The sequence below is a fragment of the Saccostrea cucullata genome, unplaced genomic scaffold (assembly GCF_032062105.1).
Source record: "Saccostrea cucullata isolate Sc308-1 unplaced genomic scaffold, CSIRO_AGI_Scuc_v1 ctg9052, whole genome shotgun sequence".
Classification (NCBI taxonomy): Eukaryota; Metazoa; Mollusca; class Bivalvia; order Ostreida; family Ostreidae; genus Saccostrea; species Saccostrea cuccullata.
In genome coordinates, this window is record NW_026925348.1 from 1 (window position 1) to 26,524 (window position 26,524).

The following is a 26,524-nucleotide window of genomic DNA, read 5'->3' on the forward strand; positions in this document are numbered from 1 at the left end:
GGATTTTACGACTTAATTGGTAAATAAGAAAATCGAAAATTTCTTAAGAGGATGATAAGGCAACAAATAAATATAATATTATTCAATAAATTTTTAATTTGCTTACACTTTTAGCATGTAAATATGAAAAGTTAAAAAGACATATTTTTAAGGATTGGACATCATCCATCTGCTAGTCATGAATGGCTTCACAGTTCTTCGTGTAGAATTAGAAGATGGAGAAGAGTCTGTCTATGCAGAGTATAGCAGTTTCTATGTAGCTGGGGAGGATGACAATTACCGGATCCATGTTTTTGGATACAGTGGAACAGCAGGTATGCGTTAAGTGACGACCACACACAATCCAATACCAGAGTAAATTTTAAAATCTAACCCTACAACCGCTTAGCGGTAGGGCACATTTTAATATATGGGTTCGGAATGTGTTTCCTCGAGGTGAGCTCTAGATGTGGGCCTCCTATAGCGAACCCAGTGGTTGCTTTCAATCAAGCGTGAAGTGAGCCGATTAATCCTACCGCTAGTTAGTCCTTTTTTTGAATTTTTAAATCTGGACAGTGTCCAATTGCAGGTAGGAATATGAAAATAAATACCCATATATGAGATATCTAAATGTACAATGATATAATATAGAAATAAATACTTTTTGTTATCAAATTATTAATTCTAGGCAATTATCTTTTTGAATTTGCTTACAAAACTAATATGCATACTTAATATCAAATATTGAGATTACGCACAGTTATAAAGCCCAAAAGATACAATAGGAACTAAGAGCAGAGCAATCACTGACTTTCATTTTCAGAGGTGAGATCAGATGCTATAATCGTGCAATCATCCCTTTCGAGTGGTTTCACCAACTATGTGTGCTTGTTATGGCTTGGCAAATTGAAAAATCCGATGACAACTAAATGTGTTTATGATAGTTGAAACATTACTTTGAAAAAAAAATGAGAAGACTGAAATGAATCTTATCTTATTGATACAAGGTGGTTTAAGACTGAAATGAATCTTATCTTATTGATACAAGGTGGTTATAAACCTGATAAGTAATACACCAAATACAATCTTATGCTTACTCCTGTATGGCATTTGATCTTGCCTCTGATCTGTAAGAATTCTGCATTTGCTTTGCTCCCGATGTGTTAGGTGTCAATGAATTGTCAATGGATTAGCTATTAACATATCATACCCGAGTCTTTTATTTTCCATTTTCTTTAATGTAGCTACGTAATTGATATAAGATTTATGGAGAAAACGAACAGTATTCGAGAGTATTTATAAACAATAAACATTAAATGCAAAATAAACATGAAGATTAACGATGGGATCAGATACCATGGGGTAGTAAGCACCCCTTCCTGACCGGTCACACCCGCCATGTGTTCGAGTTAAGTCATAAATAAAATTACATCCAGCAACCAGAAACAAAAATAAAGTGAAGCTAAAAGGCTATGTTGAAATCAGAACCAGGGCCAAATCCTATGTCAGCTTTAACCATTTTGTTATTCACTAAAAGTTTTTATTCTGAAATACATTTTTTCTCCCTGTAGGTGATGGTATTTCATGCAACCTTTATAACTGTAACAACGATGCACAGTTTTCAACGTATGACAAGGATAACGACAACGCCCCTTACAGTAATAATGCACAGAGATGGAGAGGTGCTTGGTGGTATAATGATGGACACAGGTCTCACTTAAATGGAGAGTATGGTAACAACAATCATGGCGAGGGTATAAACTGGTATCCATTCAAGGGCCATACTTACTCTCTAACAGGCTCCAGGATGATGCTCCGTCGACCTTAATACAGCACAGAGACACGAACGTATATAATTCATATAGCTACTGATACGTTGCTCACCTGCCTGAAAAAAAAATCATGGGATTGATGATCCTTCTGCTGTTTTACATTTTTTTTTTGAAGAGCTGCTTTTTAATACCTATAACAATAATATAAAGCTACATGTACCCATTCACTTTTTTCCCACTTTTTTATTATTTCATGTTATATTTAGAATACTGTCTCCAATTGTGTTAGAGATGATGTAGCTTAAGGACATAGGCGCTACATGTAGAGAGACCATGCCAAGTGTAGCATATAACACAAGTAGCCTGCGAACTTCTTCATCCTCTAAGATATTTTCCATTCAAGTTAAAGTAGTGACATTGACCGTTGGCGTTGTCTCCGTCTTTTGTATAAAACTGCTTTCCATGATGGTATCCAAATACATCACCTTTAAAAGCATGCCAATTTAACTGTATATAATATTTTCAATGAGTACGAAAGATAATGTTATCTGCCCTACCACAAAGTAATATATAGTTTCAATATTCATAGGATAGTATCATGAACGGTTTAACACATGAGAGTTGTTGCTTTAAAAAACAATATTAAATATTCAATTTTGCAGTTTTATTTATTTTCAATGTTGCTGAGTAGAAAGAAAACCTTAATCTATCGAACAATTTTAAATACTGTAAATTTATTTATATTTAGCCGTACGATATATGGCGGAAATTGGATTTTGAACAAGTTGGTGTGGATTTGATTTAGCGCATATTAATGTTCTTCTATATAGGTATATGTGCGAGGCATTTAGCGTTGAACTTGATTTAGCGGAGATTGCTATCCGCCAAAAGCGCTAAAAAGAATACCCAGCCAAACGTAATACGTTCACAGTAATTGGCGGAAGTGAAAATGGGAATAAAATTCTATAGCAACATTTTTTTTAATTGTTCTTGGTTTGCTACTATTGTTCAAATTTGTTCTTAAGATTAACTTAGCGTTTGTTGCCAGTATATATACTGAAAGGAAAAAGAAACGCAGGGTAGCATAATATTTGATAAAATTTTGACCACATGACCGAAAATTACGAAAATAGGTCAGAAGAGAAATTTAATTACTGTGCACCAAAATCAGTATTGAGAATTACTCAACCATAAAATGTTTGACGTCACGTAGGGAAAACGCAAAAAAAAGCCCAAAACACACGCAATTTGATAACGACGAGTTTGTCAACAAATCTTGTTGCATTATTTGATGCAGATGAGGTATGCACATCGTTTTTCGATATTAAAAGACATTATGAATTTCTTGCAATCTTGGTACAGTTTACGGAAGTTCAATGGGGTCTTGTTTTCGAATTGCCCAATTAATGAAAAAGGCAACAACGGTTTACTAAGCAGTTTCTTGTAAATTTTCCCCCATAAAACTTGTTACCCGTTGTCAGAGAGGGTCTGGAATGGTTTTCAATCAACCGTGACAAAGACGTTAACGCGAAACAGAGCCATGTTACGAGCAGGTTATTCGTCCTGCCATCTCTTAAATCGCCACCTTACTACCACAAAAACAGCCGTTTATACAGTAGACGATTATATTCATTACATTCATACGAAATTTGAAAGAAAACAATTCCGCAATTGGTGTTTTTGAGCCAGTCAACTTTCTGTCGTATTCCTCTCACTGGCGCATGCGCACACCGTTTGACTTATTTTTTTTTTGCGTGGTTACTCATGCCAAATATAATCTGGGTTTGAAAGATAAACACTCTGATGAAATTCCATGCAAAGGAGAAATAAGGCTCTGACAGATGCACGGGAGAGACATTGAAGATAATGAGAGTTTTCGATTTTCACTTTTGGGGGGTATCGTCATTTGAGCTTCATTAACTCATTAATTATTAGACAAAATCAAATGGGAATTTAGTTATATCTTTTTGAAAGATAATTTTAAAAGTTAGATAGGAAAACTAAAACATATTTTAAGACAAAAAAATTTAATTCACCTCAAAAGTTTACCCTGCGTTTCTTTTTCCTTTCAGTATATTTCTATTACTCGTGCTTAATCCGGTCCTCTCTGGTACATAACAAATACGCCCGCAGAGTGTTAGAGCGCCTGCTATATACTCGTAAAGTAAGGAGTTGATCATTAAATCCGAGTTCGAATCCCACTGTGGCCGGTCCTTCGGATGATACCTATAAACTGATGTACTGTTTAGCAGTAGGTGCTGACACGAACAAGATACCTCACTGCTTAAATGTTCTAATTGCTGAGTATAGGACAAATATTTATAACTCTGTAGCAACCGCTGATGACAACACGCCACTTCATGATAAAATATCATTTAGCGTTGGAATTTCAAAATTGTTTTTTCAAAAGGGGTTGCTACACAGATTTCCTGTATTAGTGTCTTCATATATCTATTGCGAAAAAATCCTCGAGAGGGACATTTAACGATATGTAACAAAAGAAAATATATTTGACGTTTTCAACAATAGGCCGTTTGAAATGAAGATACAAAGGATTGATAAAAGGTTGAATTATTCTCAATTATAAATACCTGCTGTCCAAATATAATCCTGGACAGTCAGTGTTTTGCTAAAGAAATTAAGGAAACGACATTATAAATGCGTCAAAGTTTTTATTGCTGAGGGTGATGATAACTGGTAAGCAATAATAAACGATGATGTATGACGTTGAAAATGAGTTGAATGACAACTGACATAGAAAGTATTACCAGAGATAGTGTAAACGTATTACATTTGGCTGTGTATTCTTTATAGCGCTTTTGGCGGAAAGCAATCTCCGTTTATTCAAGTACGAAGTACTACATGGTTAAGTGCCTCCCACATATACCTATATAGAACAACATTAATGTACGCGCTAAATCAAATCCACGCCAACTAGTGCAAAATCCAATTTCCGCCAAATATCGTAGGCGCTAAATATAATACATTTACAGTAAATGATGTATGGTAACAAATGATGTTGACGTAGGAACAAATGATGTTGACTTGGAAATATAACGTTGACGTTGACGATTTACTACAATATACAAAGAAAAGTACTAGAAATACAAGATATTTCAAGTAAATTACACATGAAAACACATCCTAGCAAATAATCATGATGTATTACATGTCCTAGAAAATAATAGCCTCTGTAGATTCAAATAATAAAATATTGTCGTCAAAATGTTAACAAAGAGGCATAACTATTCTTCACACAAATCATGATAGAAAAACATGGCAGAACATATAGAGTTATCTCTCGTACGTAATAAATGTGCACATATCCATCAAATTTACAATATGTATGTCAAAAATGTATCTTACTTACTAATTGCACTTTAAATAATTAACTTCAACATCAGTGCACATACAATATCTTTACAGCAAGATTCACAAAAATGCAAATTTTACCGAGATTACAAATGTACAGTGTATACAGCTAAGTTATTTACAAAGAAAAACTCACCAATTAGAAGTTTCCTCCAATGAAATAAATATCAGTACAAAGAAAACATGGAAAACTAGTAAATGGCAAACTGGTTAAAACTTCTTAACCTTTGAGTACTAAATATATGTAGATAAATACGATGTAACAAAGGTATAGCAATAATTCAATGATAAATGCATTGATCGTTATAATCAAAAGCCAATACAAATTAAAATATACAGTTCATAAAACATTTATTGCAACCCGGAGGACCGGGCTGCTCTATACATATATGTTTAAGAGTTGGTTTATGGGGATTGGGGTGGGAGTAGTTATGTAGAATTAAAGGTTTTCTAAACATTGGAAAGATTGTTAATCAGAATGTTCTTTCCATTTATGAATTACGAGGTATATTACATATTTACTTCCGTAAAGTGAATCTGTAAAAATATAAATGTTTTTCATATTCAATATATAAAGTTGCTTATCATTTACTATCGAAATAACGACAGGTGCATTTTTTTAGAACATAGAATTTAATTTCTCGGATAAAAACGTACTCTGCACAGTTCGTGTTTTATATTCTAAAATTGAAAATTGATACATTTTTAAATAAAAATGATGCGTGAGTTTAATTCTATTCATATTTTAGGCAGCCAACATTTACTTGAGGAATTGATCAAGTTTAAAATGGTATTGTTTTTCTTTGATTTTTATCCGACTACAAGTTTTTTAAAACTTTAAGACTATCGTCTCCATCAATTAGACGCATGCCTTTTTATACATATCGAAGCTGTTTGTTGATCAAGACTCATTTTCAATGTTTACTTTATATATTTCCCGGGCGACAATTGATGGTTACATGAATGTTTTCTTGTTAACGATTTGATAAGGACATAAATATGAAATTAAGATTGCGCATCAATTTTTGGCCGCCACTTGTCAACTAATATTTCAATACACCTCATTCAAAATATTTTCTATAGATTTGTTGAATATATTTTTAAAATATCATTTCAACGACCATATACTTCAAAAATTTTTATTGATTGATGTTTCATATCATAGAGCTTTTATGAACAGAATTACAAATGCAAATTGAAAATGTGCACATCGGCTTTAAATCGTATTCCATATGTCTGAGTTAATTATTATCGATAACTTTAGAATATTTATGGTCAACAATGCTCGAAAAATCAAATAAAAGAATAAGGTACAATTATGAAACAGATAAAAGATTATCAACGATTTTCTTTCCGAAAGTACTAAAAAATTTACTAAGCAAAATAGCTTTTTGTTATAAAGGACAAAGTGGCGATATTTATTCCCTTTGAGTCGCTTGGTATTATTGTATTGCTCTAAATAACATCGACCGGTCCATTATCCTCGATAAAACCGATAAAAGTTGTGCTTATTTTTGAATCAATATTTTATACATTTGTTTGATGTTAAAGGAGATTAAGCGAATTTATTTTGGATCGCCGTACAAAACAATGTAAGATCAAAACAACATAAGTAGTGTTTTTACCAAGGTTACAATGTTATCATCTGTTACACTTATGTAATGATAGGTAAGAAAAGATATCATATCAAAGTTCTAATAAAAGGTAAAAAAAAAAATGACATGCAAAAAAATTTAGCTATTCATTTTATTTTTAGTTTTATTCATTTTAATGTCATTTTAAAGAAAGATTTTAAACTATTTCACCAGAAACTCTTTTAATGTTTCGAAATTCCCATTTGTACAAATTATGCTCCACTAAACATGCAGCAGACTTCATAAAATTTTACTATTCATATAAAGAGGAATTTAGTTAAAACCTCTTAATGTTAAGAGAAGATCTAGAAGACTTAATATGGCCTTCAAATTGACATTTAGAAATATCGATAACGTATTTCAATTAACATAAATTATATCCATTTATATGTACAATCAAAGTGAACTTGAAATAAAAGACAACACAGAATATGAAATATCTGTTTCATATTTCGATTTTTTTCCGAGAACAAAAAAATTAATGGTAACCTTTTTAAAACTGTTATGGCAAACGTGATGTCTTTAACATGTTTAACTTTTTGCATTGTCAGTTTTCCTTACTTATGTAGCAATTTCGGCATATGCAGTTTTTGTTTCCTATTGATTAAATACATAGGGGCATATATCTACATGTATATACAATCGATTTTTAATTGAGAAAGTCATTTACCTTTCAACAAGCTGGTGTAACAAGCATATCAACAGTCTCGTGTGAAATCATCATGTCTGTGGTGGACATAATATACTAACAGCTAAAAAAATTAAATAACACGTAAAATACCGACAGATCTTTTTAATATTTACAGTTTCAGGCATTGGCTTTTGTTTTGTTTTTTACGGATTTTTACATTTGCCTCGTTTCATTTTCAAGAATTTTCAAATCATTACTCTCTTACCATTATAAAATACTTTATTATTCTAGCATAAGTCATTTATCAATAATAAGATACATGTATATAAATACCAAATATCAATCATATAATCAATCAAACATTTAAAGTCACTGACTGTGGTCGAATCCCACTCTCGGAAGGCAAAGAAGTGACTGACATGATGAAGATAGACGACTCGAGATTTCAAATAACATGCATCAACACTGGAGGATCAGTTTGGACGGTATTATTTTCTTTCTATAATTTTGATTTTTCTTTTATTTATATATTCTACATTGTAATTTTAATAGCAGCTTGTGACCACTATGGTAATGTAGCAAAATATGTCAAATGAATGCTACAACTGTCCTTGACATGTTTTCTATGAAAAATGAAATTATTTCTGAGTCTTTTTTATATAACATAGAAACCTCTTTGGATTCGAAGAGAAGAAGGAGAAAGTTGCTTAGATTCGTATTTATTCAATTTATACGTCAATCTAAAGCAATTATGAGAGTTAAATAGATACTACGAATTTACATTTACATTTATATATTTCAACCATTAAACAACGCTGGTTTAACTGAAAGTAAACTTTCTTTGTTAATTATTGAAATTTTATTGAGGTCGTTTCTGAATTGTTATACTATCTAGAGAATAATTTTTTTAAGGTTTGGTAGAATGAACACATTCTTTGCTAGGAAAGTACTACATCCGAACGAAGAAAGTTCCAAAGTTAACTGAAAACTAAATTTTGTTAATCGTGATAATTATTATAATATTGCTGATGCGTTGTTGGATGGTGATAATAACTATAGTATAGTGTTTATTGTTTGTTACAGTAATCTTTTAAATAGTAATTTGCTTGGGTAAATACAGTTAACATCTTTCTCTATAATTGATTTCTATGCAATTCTTACTTCAAATTGATTTAGCTATTGCACCATGTGTATTTCATGAAACCCTTAATTCTTTTGAAAATTAAACATATAGCTCATTCCTAAGATGTCCAGACGCATACCCGTAATGCTTCTGTCAACATCAAATATAAATTTTGTAATTCAGATATAGTAGGCCTATATATTTTTTAATTTTTTTTTTTGTAAAATTCGTTAGAGCTAAGAGGCAATGGTAGGCGTAGAGGTTCAGGTATCAGTTCAAGAAATAAAATATTTAATATATATGAAAAATGTTGTGTAAACTTTTTTGAAGCAAAAGTAATTACAACTTAAAATATTTACACTTTCTGTATAGATGATACAAAGGAGAGTTGACGGTTCTGTGAATTTCTATAGGGGATGGACTGAGTATAAAAACGGGTTCGGTAATCTTACGACCGAGTTCTGGATTGGTGAGTTTAAGTCATTATTCGCCTGTTGATTAACATCCCGGGATTTAACCAATTATTTGGAATAATTAGAATTTAAACAAAATTAAATGATACAAAATATAGGGAATTTTTAATTGCACGAGTGCAATAAAAAAATTTTATATTTCATTTGCGATTCATAACAGTCTTTCAAATAGATTTTCTGACTTTCAATACCATAAAAGAATATTGAGTAAAGCTTAAATTAAATTTGGTTTTTTATTTACTTATTATTTTAAACATATATGAGAGATGATGTAGCTTAAGGACAGGGCGCTATCTCTCGCCGTATCCTAGCCTTGTTATCTCATTTAATAGACATCAAGTGTTCTAAATGACAAGGTAATGCATTTTCCATGATCCCACAAATTTAATTGTGAAGTAAGGTGTTATTTCTAAATAATTAGATGAACTGTCATTCTTTAATGATTAACAAATTGTTATCAGTCATGTTTAAATTATTAATATTCTAGTAGATGATTCTCACTTGAGAGACTGACAAAACATAGTTGCATATATTTTTTACGTGTGTCTACTGTCTTCATAATTTATCGTTGAATTTCAAACAAAAGTAATTATTGCAAATAATTTCATTTATGCGACATGTTCTTGTTTAATAATGTTATAATATAACAATATCTGTATTGTACATATTGTACATGTACATAGCTTTATACTAAACAGCCATACGGTTCATTTTATTGAACTAATTTTACCCCATTCTTATCCATCAGGTGATCATTATTGATCCGTTTACCAAAAGAGAATTTGATTTGAACATATTTTATTGTTTAACACAAAAGGATCAGAAACAAGTTCTTACAACTTACAAGTTCTTCTCCTGACCAAAAGAGAAAGCATGGTTTATTGAACTGCTGAATTTTTCGAACCGACCATCCACCCCATATGCCACCTATGCCTGTTATTTCTTTCAGGTTGACATTTTTGTTAAGTTTTACTCATCTTTTTATGATAGTGTTTGAATGGGATAAAGTGATTTTAATATTCATTCTCTAGCGGACGTTCTAACTGAACAAGTAAATTTCTGTACATTGTAATAAATAGCAATTGCATGTATTAGATTACATGGAATGAGTCCGCCATTCATTTTGTGTACCTCGCAAATTTGCTTCTGTCTGCAGGTTTCCATATGATTTTTCAACATGAATCAGTGTTACTTCTTATATATGGTTTTTCCTCGGCGGTGAGGGACGCATTTTTTGTGTTCGATTTAATGCCTGTCTGATTGCTTTGTTATTGTCTGTTTGTTATTTTGTTTTCCCACCTTTTTTGATGGCAGGCAGCAGTTTTGAGCATTTTGTATATGTCTTCGAAACTTATGATGTTTATAAGGAGGTCAACTTGAAATACATGTATATTGTAATTTGTGAAAAATTACAGGGTTTGAATTCTTATTCTAGTCTGGTTGAGCCCCCTCTTGCCTATGTACATCTTGTTACAATGTCATTATGGTTCTGGGGGTCAGATTGTGTAATATTTTGACTAAAATGTGTAATACTCTATATTTGAGTCCTCCTTTTACTGACCCCAATTTTATTAACTGTTTTTTACTTTTCCGTCATTTACAATAATAAATGACATATTTCACTTCAACATGATGTTATTTGTTTTGCCTGCTTTTAACAAAAAACAAGCTCAGTCGTTTGGCAGGAAAACTAAGGAACATAAAGGATGTTTAATACATTAAATATACTTTACATTTACATAAATTCATTAAAATGATATAAACTTGTATTTAACGTTTTGTTTATTTTGGAAAAATAGGATGTTAGTGATTATGATGATCTGACTGGGAATGCCCAATATCTGAATGCATAAAATTGATGATAAGGGGTAATTAAACTAAAATAAAACTTATGGTATTTAAAATGTTAAGTAAGGTAAAACTTGATGAGGAAATACACAATGGTAAGTATTAAAATTTAATGAGTAATGAGATTAATTTGATACAAATTAAAGTTTAAAAAACATATATCTAAATACACTATATATATCTTTTTATAAGATTGAAATACTACAGAATGTTAATGCATTGCAACTATTTGTCATACTTTTAAGGCATAGTTCCTTGTACTATTTATAATAATTCAAAATTTTAGATTACCGACTTTGTCTAAATAGTACTGACATATGCTATGCAATACAATAAAGAAATCTGAGAAAAATGATTAAGACAGCTACATGTACATATAGACTTTCCACATTACTTGTTTTACACTTTGCCAAAAATGATTTATTCATATCGAGACTCCAACTTACGGAGTAACTAAAATTTAACTTGGTCTCGGCATTAGGATCCTTTCGTCACGGGTTCGAATCCCAATATGGGACGACTGGAGACCTGTCCTTCGTATAAGAATGTATGCATGGTAATCTTCAATCTCTTTTGTCCTACTCCTCAGTGGGCGAATTTCAAACATAGGTAATACAATATATTTTCTTAAAAAGAACTGTGAGTTTATGAATTGAAAACGAGACAAAATTGCAGGCCAGCATGTGAATTGACTAAATATACAAAGTCAGTGAACCGATGTTCCGAAGACGAGGGTTTCATAAAATTCACCTCCCTTAAACTATGAAGATTATTAATAAGTAATACTCTCTTTCTGAAAAAGAAGGTTCTCATTTGCTTACTATGAAAGTTGCAAGGTTTTTGAATGTCAAATACGGATCATCCTTACGCTTTTCTTTGTGTCTAAAGTAGGATTAACTTTTTCTGTTTTTCTGTTGTTTAAGAGATTTATATGAAAAAAATAATGTTCTTTTTCTCTTTGTTTTATTCACTTTACATTCTTCTGATTTTCATTTCAGTAGATTTCAGCGAGTAGTAATACCCATGCCAAGTTTCCCATACAACACCGGTAGCATACGAACTTGTAGTTCCTCTTAGATATTGTCCATTCAAGTTGGAGTCATGACAGTGGCCATACCACCATGCACCCTTAAAGGTGTTGGAACAGTTATAGGCGCTATCTCTGTCCTTTGTATAGAACTGCTTTCCATGATGGTATCCAAACGCATCCCCTTAAAAGGAATAAAAGTTAAACATCTTTCTTTATATTCAAGTAGATATGTTGGGTATGGAATTTATTTTACAAGGGGTACAAGATTTTCAAAATTATATTTTTTTTCACAAGAGCAAATCAAGAAAGAAAAAATCCGTGTATCTACATGTATGAATATTACATCTGCATTTAATATTTACCACATTTTTTTTATATTTCTATTTCCCGGTTGCTGCCTTTATTTTACGAGTTGATAGTATCGATTCCATAATGATGAAATATAAGGGATTCCCGATGCGAAACTAACCACAATTTCGTTTGGGTATTTTGCGTACAGGTTTTTTTTTATAATATTGGTAGCGTTCACGGTAGCTCAGTCGGTAAAGCGCTCGCTCCGTGATCGGGAGGTCATGATTTCGTATCTCGGCCGCGACTGACTCAGTCGATAAAATGGGTAGCAACTGTTCCTTCGCCATGCGCTCGGCACTTTGAAGTGAAAGTTGCAGGTCCTTCGGATGAGACCTTAAAAACCGAGGCCCCGTGTCAGAGGCAGGCGTTGGCACGATAAAGATCCCTCACTGCTCAATGGCCCTAAATGCCGAGCAAAGGTCAAAATTTGAAGCCCTTCACCGGCATACGGTGATGTCTCCATATGAGTGAAATATTCTCGAGAGATATAATATTGGATATTGGTATATTTACACTTTTTATAATCTACAGATAGGAATATGTTGCAATGAACTATAATAAATTTAAGTATTTCTTATCAATTTTATTGGAATCTGTTCCCATCAACAAGAAAAAAAGTGGAAGGTAGTGCATGTAGTCAAAACATGTGATATGTCGTGAAAACAAGATTAGATTTTTAAATAAGTAAAAAATTTCTATCACAAGCATTTGAAAACAACTATGAAAGAAAATCGACAAAATTAAGTATTTTACAACACCCAGGTTATTTTTTTTAAACAAAATTGAGGTATTGGTTGTATATGAATAAAAGAATCCTTGCGCTGACCAGTATGCTTACAAACCGTACAGTTTTCCAGCGAATCGTTAACACAGGGTCAATACTACCTATTTTTGTAAACAAAGCGAGAAACATGCATGCAGTAAAGAAAGGTCGAAATAAATCAATTATTTATCTCTAATGGAAGAAATCAGCTGTACTAGTGCAAAAAAGAAAGGTTTCGATAGCTACTGAATTATTTTACGGTAGACAAGTATATGTTATTCAAACCATGGATAAAAACGCCAATATTTATATTATCCAATACAGTTAAAGTCGCCAAATTAAGGGATTGATCCTTACGTCGCTGGTTCGAATCCCACTGATGGACATGGAGACTGGTCCTTTGGACGAGACCGCATAAACCGAGATCCCGTGTTGCAGAAGGTGATGACACGAAAAAGAGCACTCACTCACCAATGGGTGTAAATGCCGAGAATAAGAATAAATATGAACTCTCCATTGGCAAGTGGTGGTGTCTCCATATATAAGTGTGAAAAAGGTCTCGAGAGTGATCAAACAAACAATATCATAAACTCGTAACAATACTTTCAGTACTTTGATTTAAAAAAAACATTGGCATTGGTTATAGTCTTGGGTTGGGAACGTTGTAAATAAACTTTCAACAACACACAAATTTTTAAAAAGAAATTTTACTGTTTCAATCCCTTGCAGACTGGTTTATTTTCTTTATCTTATAACAGACTAAGAGAATATTTTTACAACATTAAAGGGAGAAAATTCTTTCTGGAGTTTGGCTACATATTGATCTTATCTTTTGTCACACTGTTAGGGATTATTATTTTTATTCAATAAATGTCACAGTATTTCACTGTGGAAAAAGCAAAAAAGCACATTTAACGGTTCCAACACATATCACAGGCCTGATTTCCATTTGGCATACTTTCTTTTACAATTGAGAAGGAAAAGGACCTTGAGCTAAAAAAAAAAAATATAGACACCACTACTAACCGATAGACGCTACAAAGTGGTACTAAGTGCTTTTGATTATTGACGCTGTTTGCTTCGTGACCGCACTTACTTCATTGTACGACACACCCCCACTTTATTCAACCTCATCGATTGGACCTCACATCTTGCAATGGGATTTGAATGGGACATAAAAATGAACACCTTATACATCACGATTCTAAAGCAACATTTTAAAACAAATTTAACGTCACAATAATAAAAAATATCCATATGGAACTACTACGGTAAATACATGCTCCTACATAAACGACGTCTATTAATGTCAAATAATTATAATTTAAGAAAAAAATATGAAAATTAAAAAGAAATCTCAGTAGAAGCATACCCTTTCCATCATATTTTATAACTGAGCTGACATCTATATGAGTTAGAATTAATGAAGTGGGTATAAATTCTTGAAACCTATTTTAGTCGTGTTCATACACTGCCATTAAACTTCAATGAATGTGTAAACATCATAAATATACCTGCTGTCCCGACATAATCCTGGACAGTCAGTGCATAAGACGTGCTGTCATCACCGATGCCAAACTTTCGATAGGTTGCATACCGACTTTCATCAACGAAGTCTTCCATATCGATTCGTAATTCATAGTATCCTTGATTTACAATTTCCCATATCCGATGATTTCCTTAAAATAAAATATGGACTTTTTATCGGACTTATAAATGTAATATCCAAATTCTAAACCACTTTTCGGATTAATATATACCTTATAGCAAGTTTCCTTATCAGGTGTAACATTTGACGTTTTGCCTACTCAAAAGGAATGCCAATAATTTTTGCAGAACATTTTATGGCTGACACAGAATTCCATGACATTGCAAAAGAGAGGGAAATTCGTCTTTACCATAAAATATAGGAACATTTAGATAAAGAACAGTGTTCGAGCTCAAAAGTTCATTAAACATTACAAAGAGCAGAGCAAACAAGTACCTCCAAAACATCAGAGGTGGATCACTTGCCTCTGAGGAGTGAGCATCCCCCTGCCTACCGTGCACACCAACCAAATGCTTCTTATAATAATCGAAAAAAAAACGGATGAAAACCATAGACAACTCAGCGTGAAAAAAATGGTCTAAAAATCAGCATGAATAAAGTCAGATTTGAGCGTAGGGGGTTTCCGTGTCACGGAAACTTGGCGGAATAACCTAGCATCCGCTACGGAAACCACTGGGAAACATGATGTAAACTTGAGGTTTCCATGTGGTTTCCATAAAGTTTCCCATGATGGGAAACCGCTTTTTCCACCCAGTTTGACTTAATGATAAATTGTATTTGCTGACAAGGTCATTGTATCTACCATAGCACAACTTTCAAAATGTTTAATGTTTGTTCGAATTACCGATTCACACAAAAGTTTGAATGCTACAATACCAAATAAAAGTTATATTGGTAACACTTCAGGTTAATTAGGCATTTAGGCGATTTTCTTGTATTCAGTTCTAATGAATATGAGATTGCAAAGGCGATTGAAATTTTTGCTGCTTACTTCAAAACCGCTAAAAATAAGTTAACGTAAAAACCCTCTTTGAAATTCCGACGATAGGGTAAACACTACATGTTATAAATGATTATTGAAATTTTTATAAGAAATCTGAAGTAGAGCTTGCTGTTTACCCAGCCAAAATTCATCAGATTTGTTTCCAAATCCATATTTATAGTCAGTCCAACCTCGAAAGAAATCCTCCGAACCATCCTTTCGCCTTTGTATAACCTTTTATCAATAAATATAAAAAAAATAGATTATTTAATGCATAATGTAATCAAAACAATTTCGTTTTAATCTAAAATGGGATCCTTCAAAATGATGTAAAATGTTTATGTATTATCAACAAAAATGTAACGCTGAATCACAGTAACATTAATACTCAAAATAACTTTTTGCAAACTATTTTGTTTAATTGATACATATACATTTTCATACCACCCATCCTCCTCCATCTGTCTTCTGGTCACAGAAAACCTCAAAACTTCCGCTTCGTTGGGGGTAGATTGTGTAGATCTTACTTTCTCTTTGACCTAGCCATAGTAAATCTTGACAATCGCGTGGGAATTCCTCAACTAAAAGGTACAATAGTATTACAAAATTTAACTTGATCATCATGCCTGTACTGTTACCTATATTGTAAGAAAACAAGGAGAAAGTCCATTATTTTATGAAGTCAATACATGTTCATCTTCTATATCAAATATAATATTTTTTTGTACTGAACGACTTAAAATGTAAACTTTATTGTCTTTTTTCCTTTTGTGTCTGTTAAACAATTAATTATTGCAATATAATGTCATATGGGTGATAAATTATATACATTTTAGTTTCTTAAAATGAGTGAATGATTTTGAAAAGCAAATTTTCTAATTTCATTTACGTTTGATATTTTTCTTTCAGAAATATTTTAGTTGCAAGCTATAATTTGTATTAATTCATTTTTGAAGAACAGAATTGATAACCTGGTCCACCAGAGGTATGACTTTCAGGTCGAAGACCGTCTAAAAGAATACCATGACAACTCGAGAGTATGGACAAGAAAACAATGAAGAAATTCATTCTGACGTTGAAAACAAAATGACGTTTTGCTAGCAAGCACGTTATATTCCAAAGAGTAGTCTTCAAATCGTCCAGTCTTCCAGACAGTAAAAGTTTTGATATATTCACAAGATTAGGAAGTATGACAGGAACTATAATAAAAAAAACTAAAATAAATGTCAATTACAAGCAACTGTTATAGAAATAGACAGTATTCATAATAACATTTAATCCTGAGAATATTTTAGTCGTTTTCGACATTTTTAAATTTCTTATTACACAAATATTTTGAAGTCTGAAGTCTGTAAAAAATTAATGCGTTTGTGAAAAAAATAGCTAATTTTGCACTTCATGTACATTAAATTATATACTTATGTTGGTACCCGGTAAAAATAAGCATTAGAGTTGTACATTGTAAATTAAGTGAATATTGCTACGTAAGCTAAATTAGAAACATGCTGACTTGCAATTGCTACAAGCAGAAAAACATCTAATTTTCTAATGTATATTAAAAATACACTGTGAATTCATCTAACTTCATAAAGAAATAAGGAAATACAACAAGATTTATATTATGTTTTGTAATGAAATCTTTATGGCTACGCTTTGAAATCATTGCTGGTGAGGTGTTTTTTTTTTTCGTTTCCTTTGTTTTTTTTTTCTTTTTCTTATTAAAAGATTTGTTAATAAATGAAAATTTCAAAAATGAACGTCTATTTACACGTTCTCGTTACACGAGATTCCATTTGAATGATATTGTAACTCTGCACAAATTTTGTTCTATATCTTTAAACAAAATATTTTTAGTTTAGAAGATAAAAAGCAAAATATGAGTAAAATTTCGCTCTTTTAGGCATTCTAATTTTTGACCCCTATATAGCGCCATTTTGAATAGAGAAACCAAAAAACAAAAACCAATGTGCACAACTTCAATCCTTCTATTGTCTAAAATCAGTAGAATCTTTCTTTGTCTGGAAATGAAAGCCTATAAATTTTCATTTAAAGGGATATAAGTCAAAAGCGGAAGTGATTGTTTGAAATGTTAGACAGCATTCTGATTTTAAATAAATTTGAGCGCAATCCATTGAGAAATGAGTAAGATATGAAGTTTCAAAGTTGGCGTCTTGGAAGTAGAAGAAAAAAAAGAATTATAATCTTTACCAACAGAATCAGTAGAAAGTCTTCCGTTAGAAACGAAAGACCTTAATAATTATTATCTTTAAATATCCAAAACTTGCTGATGGGAATTAAAAAATAGGATTTATATGTATCAATAAGACATGTATGGTTAATATACTTAGATGTCCTATAATAAAAACTTCTGTTTACTTTAGTGAAAACTTTGATAGTAAATTATAGTTAACTCACGTTTAAGGTACTTTTTCGTAAGTTGTAGGGAAGAGCTAAAAAAAAAATCACTTCTAATTTACACGTAGAAATATCAAAATTGGTGTAGAAAATAAAATATCAGAATTACATACAATTGTATATCTTCTATCGCCAATAGGTACCAAGAACGTTAAAGATTAAAAATCGGATGTCAGTCAGTGCACCTTGGAATACATTCTATCTTACATGTGTTTCTTTTCTCAAACTGATATGATAAGCTGCTTCTAACATAAGAATACTCTGGTTGTTGTTAAAACGCAAACCAGTGGCGATCAATCATGAAATCAATTTTGCTTATAAATAGCTTTTTTTGTCGGTACCATCGGTTTCTTATTTGAAGGAAATAAACCAGGGCATCAACTAGGACCAGCAGGTAATTTGTTATTATTCGTACTTTGCTTAAGGAGATAATGAAAAGTATTCAAGCTCAAAAGTCGATGAACAATATCAAATAAAAAGGATCAAAGCAAACACAGACCTCCAAACATCAAACGTGGAATCAGGTGCCATGGAGAATGAGCATCTCTTGTCGACCGGTCACATCATCCGTGTGCTTATTGTCTTATTCGAGAAAAAAAAAACGAAACGCTGGAAACTTTGTGTGTAAATTCAATCATAGCCTTACAACGAGCATGAAAAAATATACCCCAGTATTTGACTTAATGATAAATTGTATTTACTGACAAGGTCATCTATCGACCATAACCAAAATATGCTGGCACAATCAGGCGGGATCTCTCCCAATGTATAAATCCATTAACAATATTTTTTGCATTGAAAGTCACTGTTCATGACATTGTAAAGTCCTGTAAACAAAAGGTGTTTAAGTCCTTTCTCATCTCTGGAGAATGTAATCAAAGTATGTGTATGAGGTAAAAGAAGCAGATATTAAAAAACAATGACGTTATCGGACGTTATGAAACTTAACGGCGACGGCGCCAGGGAATCATATATGTCGCTTTTATTTCATAATAATTTTGGTAAATAATTCAGGTATCAAGTTAAAATTTTCAAATTTCTTTTTGTTATTTTATATTCCTTATAAAATTTGAAAGCACAGACTATATATAATATAATGATCTCAGTCCACGAATGTTTTGATAACCTCTATTAAATGCATTGTTTTTTTTTATTGTTCTTATGTACGAGTGTTGATCCAAAAGTTCGTGGAATTTCCTCATATTTATTTTCAAGTGAAATCGGTTGAAAATTACAAATGAGAATATAGACACTTGTTGAATATTTTAAATAAAAAACATTTTAGATATTTATGATAGTTACTGTAAACAGGGAAATTTTCGCCCCGTTTTATTTTCGCCCCTTTCGCCCTAATCTTATTTGGGCGAATTTAAAACGAGGCGAAATCATAGAATACAGTATAATTTCTTAAACAAAACTATGACTGGGCGAATTTAAAACGGGGCAAAATTGTTTCCAAGTGTGAAAGGGCGAAAATAAGACGGGCGAAAATAACCCTGTATACAGTACTCTCTGGTTGTTTGGAAATGCGGGGGATACTTTAACGCGTTAATTAAGGTCTTCCGTCTTCACGGAAGACCTTAAAGTGATTCTATTGTTTCTTCTTATTATTATTATTCTTATTTTTTTGACTTTCTAATTTTGTGCACGCGATTTCTCAAAGACTACTGGATGAAATTACATGACATTTTCAGGACAGATGTGTTGTTACATGAATTTATTATATGCGAGAGAAAATTTGGAAACTCGCTTCCGGTGTCAAGCTATGGACAATTTTCTGAAATTAAAATGACATTTTGTCCGCGATTAAACTCAAAAGCGGTAAAAGATATCAACATGAAACTTTCAGGGATTATAGATCGTGATATTTACTATCCAGGACGCGATGTTTTGTTCGTCGTCGGTACTTCCTGTCGTTAGGAGAAGCGAATTAAAAAGAACGCATTTTGTAACTTTTTCGTTTTTCAATATTTCTAATTTATTTTTGGAATGATAATAGAGACCCTATGATTGATGCTTACTGTATAAGTTGTTTGGACATTGGTTAATCTGAACTCTAGATATTAACATTTGAAAATCTGAAGCGGTACCAAAATGGCGGATGTCTCTGTCAACTCCGCCATTTCGCGAGTAGGGGTTTATGGAGGCTGCTGGGCGTTTGATTAAACCATTCTGACATAAGGATGCATGAAATGTAAAAACTACTTGGACTTTCACGTAGTAGTACGTTGCAATTCAGTGAAATCTTAAAACTTAATTTCCGTTTCACTGCTTTTAGTGTAACTGGTCTAGATATGATATGTATTGTGTACAATGTGTTAAATATACTTTCTTAATGTCGAAATAAAATAAAGGCGATAAGAAGTTGTTTTATTTATTTAATTTCATTGCAGCTATCACACCTATTAATAGATTAGTCCAAAGAAAAGGAAGGAATATTTACTCATGGCGTTTGGCGCGAGATTATGAATAGTGGCCCGCCTTTTATAATTCTTTTTTTTGATTTGAGATTTCGGTGCCAAGTTATGGGACATTTCCTGATTTTAAAATGACATTTGTCCACGGATAATCTCAAGTTTGAACGAAAGTAACATAAGGATAAATGAAATGTAAATGAATGCGTTGATTGTCACGTATAAGTAACGTTGCATTTCTGTGTGAAACTAAAGATATGTTCCAAGGTCTTCTCAATCGTCTTCTATCATTGGTTTTGGCTGTTTTTCAAAGTAGAAAAAGAAAAAAACTATATGTGCAAATGAAACTTTTTTTTGCACCAGGGAAAAAACAGATCTTAAACCATAGCTATAAATAATAGTTTTTCAAGAAACAATATCGATGTATATAGTAGTTATAAAACGTTGCCACTGTTTTTCCCATGCACACTTGTGTTATATTTTAAAAACTAATAGAAAGACAAAAATAAGAAAACAATTTTTAAATAAGATCGTTTAATGGAATTTATATTAACATTCTTTTCTCAAAGATCGATCTGATTCAAGCATTGAACATAAATGGTATCTGGTCCTCGACCGTCGTAGTGCAAGACGTTTTTCGGCGAACCATTTCAATCTTTTCATAAAAGTATAAGTAATCGGGATAGTTCACTCTGGGGATAAACGGGAATGACAGTGTATAACCATTTCACCTCTATAGTGTTATTCACCTTTATACGATATAGAATGTGTACAAAATGTTAAATATACTGTCTGAACCTCAAAATTTAGGCAATAGGAACGTTCTTTTTTTATTTTCATTGAAGCTATCACACCTATTTAATGGAACATTCCAAAGAAAAGGCGCGAAGATTTAAATGTTGGGTTTGAAGCAAAATTATGAAAAGTGGCCAGGATTTCATAATTCGTAGACTGATGTACTGTTGCAGAAGTATATACAAAGTACATTTAGAACAGTAGTCACAATAGCGTAATGGTTAGCGCGTTGGAAATAAAGAAAGCGTGTTCATTGGATTTTCACGCTGGCGACCAGGATTCAATCCTCCTTGTGTCGTTCATTTCTCTTCAGTTTTTCAGCTCAGTTTTACAGGTTTTTCTTCCAGAATCAGACGGAAGACCTCTCGTTGCTCGCAACGAGTTTCTTTTCTAGTTTTCATTCTAATTCTTAATACGTGAAATGAGAATAAAACAACCCTATGTGGTATATAAAACGAAAATTATGTCATTATTACGATTGCTTGATCTTGTAAAAACCTTTGTCTGAGACTTTTACTGATTTTACTGGATGTTTAGTTAATTGGTTTGTGATTTATTGTTCATCTTTAAGGTGTTCGACAATGTCAAATTTCAGTCAAGTCATTTTTTTTAATTCCTGGGATCACTTCAACTGAAACGCATATATTATTGACACAGGCTGGGGAAAATGCATTTATTTACTGGTTTTCATTGACATAAGAATCTTAAGAAAAATGGAACTTCTGTGGACGGTGATTAAATGTGTGGCCGCTTTTTGAGGATCTGTTGTAAGTGTTTATCGCCCTAGACAAATTAAAACCTTTAAAGGACGTTGTCGGCTGATGTACTCTTCTTGACATTGCTACTGAAATTGGAACATCATGTGGAAAGATTGGGAGCATTTTGTAATATGAGTGAAAAATAAAGATGACCTTGTGCGAGAGGATACCCAGGCTTTTCTTGAGAACAAACAATGGAGAAAAGAGGCATTATTGGTAGAACTACGTATTCGAATTGGACATTAGGATGAAATGCTTCTACAATGTATAACGTGACGCGACATATCTAACTTGGCGTAACGTAAAAGTTTCCCCAGGGTTTCACAACTATCTATTTTCAAAAAGCTCGTGTGGCCTTATTGGTATTGGAAAGTGATGAAATTTTCTAGTATTGTTGTATTATGACTCTATTTCATAAATGTGTTTGTTGTTTGCTTTCATCAAATCAAGAAAAAAATTTAGAAAGAAATTCCACGAACTTTTGGATCAACTCTCGTATGTGAAATTATCATATTTTTCAAATCTGCGAAAAATATCTTGAAAATAAAAACTTAATGTACCATGTATATAGTTATCGTTTTTACAACTGATGCATAAGTCGGTCACCCCAAAAAGACTAATTTCATAAACACTGTCTATTTTAATTGTGTAGTAGAAAATTTTCCAAGAGACTGCCAAGATGTATTATGGGAGGGTTACATGGAGAGCAAGGTGTACACGATCTATCCACAAGGAGGGGGACAGCTGGAGGTCTTCTGTGACCAGCACACAGATGGTGGTGGTTGGACGGTTTGTTGGTGTCATTCTTATCATTAGACGCTTCCACTTTATAACAAATCAAATTTTTTATTTTAGTTAAACTATTGGTTCAAATGACCTTTTTCTGATATTTTTTTGCTTACTGTTATAGGTATCGTTTTTTAATTTTGTAAAGTAGTCGTGAACTATCCCCTACCTTTTTATATAATGAAATACGTTTGGTTATGTGCAGATACCAGTTGGCGTGGTAATGGTACATTTGCAAGTGACTTATCACATATAATTACCTTTCCGAGTTATCTTTATGACCATGCCCATCTAGTATCTACACATAACAAACGTATTTCACTATTTGAAAAAGATAGGGAATACTGTAGTTTATAAAAATAACAGTTTACATATACAAAGGGATAATGAACCATGTTGTAAAATCCCTTACAAAGGAAGTATTTTCAAAGAAACTCAATGCCCAAACACACCAATCACACTTTAACGATCTACAAGGGATGCTGCTGCCGAGTAGGGCTGTGATACCGCTAATTTGAATGCCTCTGAGTTAAAAGGTTAAAACAATTCTAAAGAAAGTTTTGAAGAAAAAGCATTTCATTTTCAATTGTTGAAGTCGTTAATAAAATAAAAACCATCCGAAGTTTGACACATAATGAAGGATACATTCCCTTAACATGCTACAGGTTGGCACAAGACAGGTAGCTGTGGCAAGGGCAATGGATGTTTCCCAGTCTGTTAAAAGCAGACTATGGTCGAGACATCGTGCTACTCGGTTTGCTCAGAATAGACCACGATCCGGTCGACTAAGGGCAAAAACTCAGGCTCAGGACATTTTTATCCTCACCATTGCCTTGAGAAATCGTCTGGTAACAGCAAAACAGATAATATATCTTCAAAGGGATACTGGCTTGGCAGTGAGTGGCCAGACCATCAGGAATCGACTGCAAAGATTTCAATTACATATCCGTCGTCCACGTGTCATTCTCAGTTTCAGGGAACGTCAAATTTGGTCCAGAAAAGGGTTTGTCACCATCAAAGCTAGGGTTATCGCCGATGGAACTACTGAATGTTCTCATATGAGTTGAGGTTCACTTTCGACTTCTTGGACAGACGCAGAAGGGTTATGCGTCGACGTAACGAACGTGTCCATGACGTTAACGCCATTAGACATGATCGATATGGAAGTGGATCTGTAAAAGTGTGGGGAGACATCACTGTTGCCAACAGAACAGACTTGCATGTTGTTGTTACACCTGTCACAAGACAGTCTAGATCCTACCGGAACAACGTCTTGGCATCCTATGTTGTGTCTTTTACACGTTGCATTAGCCGTCGTTTCATTTTTCAAAGGGACAATGCAAGATGCCATAGCTCCATGATCGTTACAGATTATCTAAACAACAGAATATTACCACATTCCTATGGCCCGGATTCAGTCTGGGTTTTTTTTTCGCCATCGTGCATGGCTGTGCTATGCTAACGTCAACAATCTCCTGCCAATGTGCAAGAACGTGCTGCAGTATTGAGACCTTAAGAGTATGCAACACCGAATCCGAGCTTGTCTGGCTAACCGAGTGGGATATATCATCTACTGACTCTGTTTCAGAATGGTGGTAAATTGGCTTTGTGGCCACGTGTTGTTGTCGACCCTAACTGTAACCCTAAAAACTATCAACCCGTATCCAACTTGAGTTTAATCTCAAAAAAAATTGAGAAAGTTGTGTTTCGTAGGATTGATACCCACTTGGATGCGAATTCTCTTCGCGATGCACTTCAGTCGGCACATCGTCCCGGGCACTCCACGTAAACGGCCGTCATCAAGGTCCACAATAATAATGTGACAGCTCTGGACCAACAATCTTCAGCAGTCCTTATCATTCTTGATTTATCCGCTGCTTTTGATTTAATAGATCATAAGATACTATTACAACGCCTAACTGTGTCTTATGGATTCTGTGATGGTGCACTTGAGTGGATCAAGTCTTACCTCAAGAACAGAAAACAATGTGTCACAATTGGATCCGTCCGATCAGAGTCTTGACAGCTGCTTTTTAGTGTCCCGCAAGGATCTGTACTCGGACCGAAATTGTATTGCCTCTTCTCCAAACCCATTTGAATCATATGCCATCGACACTGAATGATATATCACTGCTTTATATGCAGATGATACACAATCTACAGGATTATAAGACCACTGGAAAATTGGAACAATTACTAATATTTCTCTCGACTTGAAGAGTGCCTTAGAGAAACTGGTTCATGGATGACATCGAACCTACTCAAACTAAACCAAGAAAAGACAGAGTTAATAATCTTCAACAAAAAGCAACACCAGAAGTATCTGCCAAAAATACAACTAAAAGTTGGTGATAATATCATTGAAAGCTTGCCATGTGTGATAAATCTAGGTTTCTTTTTTGATCAACACCTTACTATGGAAGAGCAGGTGTCCTAAGTCGTCAAGTCAAGCAATACGGCGCTTTCTTACAAAAGAAGCCTGCACGACAAAGGTGAACGCCGTTATCACTGCCAAATTGAGAACTGCCCTCCATATGGATTTTTAAAGACCATACTAGAACGGATTCAAAAAGTCCAGAACACGACAGCTCGTTTAGTTACAAGATCATCGAAACGGGAGCAAATTACACCTTTAATAGCTGACATTCATAGGATACCGATTCTTTTCGTCCACAGTGTAAAATCTTGAAATATATGTCTACCAATCCTTACACGGCTTCGCTCCATCTTATATCAAAGATCTTATAATGGAATACAAGCCCACAAGATCACTGCAATCTAAATCAATATCATGATTAGTTGTTCCTTAAATTAGGACAAACACGTATGGTGAACGTCGGCTTGGTTGGACAGCATCATTTTTGTTTAACGACGTTCCTAATGACATAAAACAGGCCAAGCCCCTGGACATTTTCTAAAGACAATGAAAGACGCATTTTTATAGAATAGCTTTTTAATTATCTCGAGCACAACTTTTAGCAGGTACGCACAAAAGATACTCCTTTATTGACAGTTTTATATATGGCGTAATTTTATTTTGTATGTAAATTAAGTATTTTACATGTACAATGTAATGTTATAATTTCGAAGACATAATTATATGGGTATGTATTTTATATACATGTATGTATTCATAGCTCTTAAATTATGTTTGCTTGCGTTTTATTGTACAGCGCTTTAGAGTTAATTTATTAATATTTAGCGCTCTATAAATTATTATTATTATTATAACTCTGGAGAATCTGTCCTTTTCTGGTTATACGTACACAGTATCGAATAAATTGATAAATGTTTCCGTGATGTTTTTTCCTGTTATTTGTTTCCTTCTCGACATCATGATCTGAATTTTATTAGCCTTGTAAATCCAATTTCCCCCACTTTTTGAATAGTATTTATTGGGTAATTACTACTTATTTAGCACTGTGTCGTTCGTATTTGACACAAAGAAAAATCATTCGGTCAAGCAATATTTTAGGTTATACAGCGACGGATGGATGGGGTGATAGACTTTTTCCGGAATTGGAAGGACTACAAGTACGGGTTTGGTAACAAGTCAGGGGAATATTGGCTTGGTATGTTATGAATTTTTTTTTTAATTAGAAGTGTCTATACATAAAAAGTAACATTTTTCCTAATAAATACATTGGAATTAAATAAACTATTCTTCTTGAAATATTAATTAAGGAGCACAAATAATCAAAGATATTTCTTTAGGGCATTTTAATGAGTTTAATTTCCATTAATTTAATTTTTTCTTCAGGAAACCACCAAATACATGAAATTGTTAATCAAGGATATTATGAACTGCGAATAGACATGTCTGACTTTAATAATGAAAAAAGGTATGCT

At 33.0% G+C, this 26,524-nt stretch overlaps 2 protein-coding genes and 1 pseudogene across 2 annotated transcripts; 2 read left to right on the forward strand and 1 right to left on the reverse strand.

The window, feature by feature from the left end:
- Positions 1-131: 131 nt before the first annotated feature.
- LOC134268653 (tenascin-R-like) lies at positions 132-1,807 on the forward strand (annotated as a pseudogene).
- A 9,975-nt stretch (positions 1,808-11,782) lies between these two features.
- LOC134268654 (fibrinogen C domain-containing protein 1-like) lies at positions 11,783-16,690 on the reverse strand. The gene is made up of 5 exons (XM_062750905.1): positions 16,479-16,690; positions 15,952-16,088; positions 15,645-15,741; positions 14,491-14,655; positions 11,783-12,043 (listed from the first exon to the last, which is right to left on the reverse strand). Exons 1-5 carry the CDS (start codon positions 16,573-16,575, stop codon positions 11,805-11,807), a joined length of 735 nt encoding a protein of 244 aa, XP_062606889.1. The 5' UTR covers positions 16,576-16,690; the 3' UTR covers positions 11,783-11,804.
- A 1,553-nt stretch (positions 16,691-18,243) lies between these two features.
- Positions 18,244-26,518, forward strand: LOC134268655 (ficolin-2-like; the record flags this gene model as incomplete). The annotated part of the gene is made up of 4 exons (XM_062750906.1): positions 18,244-18,316; positions 22,542-22,678; positions 26,151-26,247; positions 26,436-26,518. Coding segments are annotated over 4 exons (390 nt in total), but the record flags the coding sequence as incomplete, so codon positions are not given.
- Positions 26,519-26,524: the final 6 nt, after the last annotated feature.

Coding starts and splice junctions, on each gene's coding strand:
- LOC134268654 (XM_062750905.1), bottom strand. CDS start 16,575: ATGAATTTCTTCATTGTTTTCTTGTCCATACTCTCGAGTTGTCATGGT. Junction 16,089..16,478: donor TCATACCTCTGGTGGACCAG/GTTATCAATTCT, acceptor TGTACCTTTTAG/TTGAGGAATTCCCACGCGAT. Junction 12,044..14,490: donor GGATTATGTCGGGACAGCAG/GTATATTTATGA, acceptor ATTCCTTTTAAG/GGGATGCGTTTGGATACCAT.